The sequence below is a fragment of the Scomber scombrus genome, chromosome 8, assembly GCF_963691925.1.
Source record: "Scomber scombrus chromosome 8, fScoSco1.1, whole genome shotgun sequence".
Classification (NCBI taxonomy): domain Eukaryota; kingdom Metazoa; phylum Chordata; class Actinopteri; order Scombriformes; family Scombridae; genus Scomber; species Scomber scombrus.
In genome coordinates this window covers 23,424,532-23,430,658 of record NC_084977.1, presented here as the reverse complement: position 1 = coordinate 23,430,658, position 6,127 = coordinate 23,424,532, and the positions used below count along the sequence as shown (strand labels likewise).

The window sequence follows — 6,127 nt, the reverse complement described above, 5'->3', positions numbered from 1 at the left end:
GACTAAATAAAGCAATTTTTGGCATTTGCTGCGAAAATGCCATCGGTCTGACTCTAAAGTTTGGATAAGTTAAGTTGTAAAATATTCCGTTGTGGGTCATCTCGTTGTTGTTTTTTTTCCAGCTCACGTTCTTTAAGTCAGACATTGGTTAGAGGACCCTCTACGTTTTATGGTGGGATTACAGTTATAATTCTTCCTTCCTGCAGTATTTATAAATGTTCTCACGAAGCCCTGTTATCCTAAGATTCATTTTAAAAATAAAGATAGATGAAGCTGTGTCTTATCATAAGTCCATGATAAATCGTACGCATATTCATTTCAGACCGCCTCCCTTAAACAGACACAATATTTCTCATGATTTAGTATAAATACATTATATATCTTATTCTTTATTTCTGGCCCTTGAAAAGTTTATTTAAAATGATATTTTTATTATTAGCTTGAATCACAGTCGTCTTCACGTGGAAATAGATTTTTATTTTTTATTTTTTAATTATTAAATTTTAATTAGGATATCAAGTGGACATTTTTAGTACTAACTTTAATGTTGTTTAAGTGGCTTTCTTAAAAGGCATTCCTATAATACAGTACAATTCAACCCAATACATCCTTTAACCGATAGAAACAGTCGTTTAAAAAAAATGTTAAACGGTACTAAAATCCTATAAAGTCCCATATTTTACATCATGCTATGCATGGGTAGAACATTTCCGACTCTTGTCATGAATTATTAACGTTTTCTATTTATAACTCAATTAACAGAGTGATGAGTGTTAAAAAATAAACAAACAAACAAACAAACAAACAGAAATCAATATCCACCAAAATTCACATAAGCAATACATTGTGTAAGAAAAGATATTCCTTAGGGTCATAGGTAAGCTATTAGTCCTAGTTTTAATCATAGCGCGTCTGTCTTATTCATAAAAATGACGTCACCTTTTACCATATAAGAGATGTGCACAGGGCGTCCAAGCATTCAAACTTTCAGCCACAGAGCGACACGGCTGCGAGAGTAGAGCAGGAGAGACAGAGAAGCTCACACAACGTCATTGGAGCATGATCAGATTCACCTTTGCGGTTTTCCTTTTGGCTCTGGGGTATCTTGTCTGCGTGGAGGGTAAGTAGAGGAAACTGAACATCTCTCTAATAGTTTAACCAGGAGCTGCTCTGATTTAGGAGGAATTTTTCTTTTTGGATTTGTATTAGAAGACAGCAATTGGACAATACATCGTTTTTAGGTATTCTGTAGCATATTTTAACACCTGTATAGTCTTTTTGAGAATTTTATACAAAAACAAAAACAAAAACTTTTTATGTTGGTATCTGAAGTGAATTTTCAGCAGCCGCCCAACATTGTATGTTTCAGGTAACCCCTGCTGCTCAGAGCCATGCCAGAACAGGGGTGTTTGCACAGCGATGGGAACAGATAAATATGAGTGTGACTGCACACGTACAGGGTTCTTCGGACCAAACTGCACAACGCGTAAGTATTAACAGAACACACGGGCAGATCTAATTTGGAAAGTATTTATTTGTATTTGTTCAGTCGTTCACTTCCCCTCTCAACCCTTACAGCTGAATTCCTCACCTGGGTCAAAGTGTCTCTGAAGCCATCGCCCAACGCAGTCCACTACATTCTCACCCACTTCAAAGGTTTCTGGAATATCATCAACAACATCTCATTTCTCAGGGATGCCATCATGAGATATGTGCTGACATGTAAGTCTCTCTAGCTGAAGGCAAAATGAGGAGATGGATCGGAAACACTTCATTTAATAATTTGTACAGCAAGTTGAAGAAAAGCACTCGTAGTGTTTGTACTAATAATGACAGACTAACACGGTTATTCTCTCTCCAGCCCGATCCCACTTGATTGATAGTCCTCCAACTTTCAATGTGGATTATGGTTACAAGAGCTGGGAAGCCTACTCCAACCTTTCTTACTATACGCGGTCCCTCCCCCCTGTGCCAGAGGATTGCCCAACCCCCATGGGAGTAGAAGGTGAGTCCACTCTCTCTCTCTCAGCTTTTGGAAAACTGGTTTTCTCAGATTCTTGAATACTGAGCAAGACTGGCTTGGCCTCATTACATCGTCGGTAGTGTTCATAGCAAATGATCTTATTGTTGGATGAATTGACTGGAAATGTGCTAAGGGAAAACAGAAAAATCTGTACCAGAAAACCAAAACTAAATGACATGAAACCAGTTTTTACACATTTGATTTAAAGTAAATTTCAGCAGTTATTTCTTACACATAAAAAAATGAATCATATCACCTTAATGATCAGTCTGTATTATACAAAATAAAATAATAATAAAATATTATAAAAATAAAAAAATAAAATAACAAACAAATGTGAATGGCTTGATTTTGTGTTGTTTGATACTTAGATGTGTGTTCTCAATTGTTTCTCCAGGTAAAAAGGAGCTACCTGATGCCAAGGTTTTAGCTGAGAAGCTCCTGATGAGAAGACAGTTTATTCCCGACCCACAAGGCACCAGCTTGATGTTTGCATTCTTCGCACAGCATTTCACACACCAGTTCTTCAAATCTGATATGAAGAGAGGACCTGCCTTCATACAAGCTAAAGGTCATGGGGTAAGGACAGCAGATCTCAGACTACATCAGATATCAGCCGGGGCAAAGAGACCACGTTTATCAATGAATAATTACATAACAATGCAACATGTATTAATGGGGTTGTTTATATTTTTTAGGTGGACCTCAACCACATTTATGGAGAAACCCTGGACAGGCAACACAAGCTCAGACTCTTCAAGGATGGCAAACTGAAATATCAGGTATGAGAAGAGACAGATGCAGCTCAAGCAGTCACAAACTTCCGACTTAACACGTCTAACGGTTGCTTCCTCTTTTGCGTCACTGTGCAGGTTCTAGAAGGAGAGATCTACCCCCCGACAGTAAAGGAAGTGGGTGTTGAGATGCATTACCCCCCTCATGTCCCTGACTCTCACCGCTTCGCCGTGGGCCACGAGGCGTTCGGCCTGGTCCCTGGTCTGATGATGTACGCCACCATCTGGCTCCGTGAACACAACAGAGTATGTGATGTGTTGAAGGAGGTCCACCCTGACTGGGACGACGAAAGGCTCTTTCAGACCACACGGCTCATTCTGATTGGTGAGTTGATGTTCTCAGTGTTCCGGCTGTGAAAAGTTGCTGAGAAAGGAAACACGCGTCACGATAGGAAAATAAAAGCACTCGTCATGGACACAATGTGTCAAAAAGAAAACACATGTCATGGTATTAATGTATTCAGCAGTGGAGTTTTGAGTAGGAAGTTATCACCTACTAATAACACTGTTTTCTCACATTGACCACAAACGTTCTACTGTGATAAACAGGATTCACTGCATGACATGATACATTCTTTCCACAACATTAGAAGGAGGAAATGTTTAGTTGTTTTTTTTCTGGACTTCAGTTCCAACTACTGCAATCAAACCATTGCTATATTGCTATCACAAAATAAACTATAAATGTTTTAAGACAAAAGAAAAACTGAAATAATTTGGTTCTGACATGCTCTGAACAAAATCTATTGACAAAATCTGAATATATGAACATACAAGTGTTTGTTTGTTTCAAATGTTGAATTACCTGACAAGAAAGCATGGTTGTACATGGAAATATTTTATTCAAATTCAGGCTGTGCACAGGGAAACTGCAGTTGAATGTGAATAGCCTGTATTCAAGTGTTAAACACTGTGAAGACTGATGCACATGCAGTGTGACAGTGTGACACGGGTACTTTTCCCAGTGAGAAACTCAAACTTCCAACTTCAGTGACAATATTATTTTTGAGTTGAGGGGGGCTTTCAATATTGATAATGTCAGCTTTATAAAATATTTAATAATTTTTCCTGTAGGAGAGACCATCAAGATTGTGATTGAGGACTACGTGCAGCACCTGAGTGGCTATAACTTCAAGCTCAAGTTTGATCCTGAGCTGCTGTTCAACCAGCGCTTCCAGTACCAGAACCGCATTTCATCCGAGTTCAACACGCTGTACCACTGGCACCCACTGATGCCTGATTCTTTCCACATTGAGGAGAAAGACTACAGTTATAAACAGTTTGTCTTCAACACCTCTGTGGTGACCGAGCACGGCATCAACAATCTGGTGGAGTCGTTTACCAAACAGATTGCTGGACGGGTAAGAGCTGTTTGTACTAACTGTTGCAGAAAACATTCAGACTGAAATTGAAACACTGCTGTTGCTTTAAGGCTGCATAACTGACTTTTCTTTTACTTGTTTAGGTTGCAGGTGGCCGAAATGTCCCAGGACCTATTATGTACGTGGCCATTAAATCCATAGAGAACAGCAGACAAATGCGCTACCAGTCCATGAACGCTTATAGGAAACGATTCTCCATGAAGCCCTACACCTCTTTTGAAGACTTGACAGGTGAGATGAAGTGAAGATCACTCCAAAAAGTATGAGTAGATGGAAAAATGACATCATAGGATTAGTGAAAAGGTTATTATCAGTTGGCAAGATGTAGTGAAACATTGCCAAAGGCCTAGTATGTCATAATTCCTACATGTTTAATAGCACTGTCATGAACTGATTGCAGGAATTAAATGCAAGCTACAGATCTTACAACCAGAGTTTGTTGCGGATTTTGACACACATACCTTTTCTTTGAGGAAATGGTTCTGGTGCAGTTTTAATCCCTGCAGCTTTGGAGGTTAGGAATTTATTTCCGTGACTCTAAGAACCAGATGTTCATTTCATCTTGAGACAGTGTAAGCAGATTGTCATCACAGAGAGCAAGATATAAACATTCAAGAAAGGCCCCCCACTTTGGGAAAGTAGATTTGAATTCTGCAAAAAAAAAAAAAGAAAAGAAGAACTAGGATGTGTGAGTAAAACAAGATATTTATATGTAAGAAAGACAGAGAGGATGAGGAGAAAACTACTTAAACTGCTTTAAAAGAGATGTGGTTTTTTTTAACTTACCTGTGATGGATTTGATTCAGTCAAAACACAGGGCTTGTATTTAGACTAGCTGCAAGCTTTGCAGCTGCTGAGCCAGTGAGAGAAGCCAGATTGAGACGTTAACTAAACTTTTTTTGTCCTTTGTGTTACTCAGGAGAGAAAGAAATGGCTGCAATCCTGGAGGAGATGTACGGACACATTGATGCTGTGGAGCTCTACCCGGGCCTGCTGGTGGAGAAACCCAGGGAAAATGCCATCTTTGGGGAGACCATGGTGGAGATGGGTGCCCCTTTCTCCCTCAAGGGCTTAATGGGAAATCCCATCTGCTCCCCGGAGTACTGGAAGCCCAGCACCTTTGGAGGCAGCGTGGGGTTCGACATTATCAACACTGCTTCCCTACAGAAGCTTGTCTGCAATAACGTCCGGGGCCCCTGCCCTGTGGCATCCTTTCATGTGCCCGATGTTAAAGAGACAGGGTCCATGATCATCAACTCAAGCTCGTCCCACTCACGCAGCAGTGACATCAACCCCACAGTCATTTTGAAAAAAAGGACTACTGAGCTCTAAGTTGTTGTTTTTCATATTATACAGTTTTTTATATATCTATGTATTTATTTATTTATTTATTTTGTATTTATTGTTATATTTATGATATGGACTTTTTCTACACATCTGGAATCATTTTAAATCTTGTCTGCATTTATTTATTTTAAAAGTAATTATTATTAAAACATGTTGAAAATTATACTTGAAAATTAGTTTACAGGTTCACTGTATAATATTTTTTTAGATTGAGTGCTGCTAATGTTCTTTGACTGTAACAGCAACATTGTGTAAGGTTTGTACAAAATCACATTAACATACAATGTGCGGCAATATAATTAACTTTTTTTAACTGTTATTTTTTAAGAGTTTATCTGCTTCTTTGTATGTGTTATTGAAATAATTTAATTTTGTTGAATTGTTCAAGCTGCCTAGGTTGTTTGTAATTACATTTCTGCTCTGTAGAAAACTTTCCGTTTTCTTTCCTTTTGTTAGGCAATTTGTTATGTCATAAATACCTATTGACTACAAGGTTGACAAAAATAAATGTTACATTTCTCAGAAATCAGCTAATATAGTTGTCATTTTCATTTCACTTTTGCTCCTCCACTGACACACTC

General features: G+C 38.5%; 1 protein-coding gene across 1 annotated transcript; it reads left to right on the top strand.

Moving 5' to 3' along the window:
- The first annotated feature begins 1,005 nt into the window (after positions 1–1,005).
- ptgs2b (prostaglandin-endoperoxide synthase 2b) lies at positions 1,006–6,045 on the top strand. The gene is made up of 10 exons (XM_062423635.1): positions 1,006–1,120; positions 1,370–1,486; positions 1,579–1,722; positions 1,862–2,005; positions 2,421–2,602; positions 2,722–2,805; positions 2,896–3,142; positions 3,892–4,178; positions 4,283–4,430; positions 5,119–6,045. Exons 1-10 carry the CDS (start codon positions 1,060–1,062, stop codon positions 5,529–5,531), a joined length of 1,827 nt encoding a protein of 608 aa, XP_062279619.1. The 5' UTR covers positions 1,006–1,059; the 3' UTR covers positions 5,532–6,045.
- The last annotated feature ends 82 nt before the right edge of the window (positions 6,046–6,127 follow it).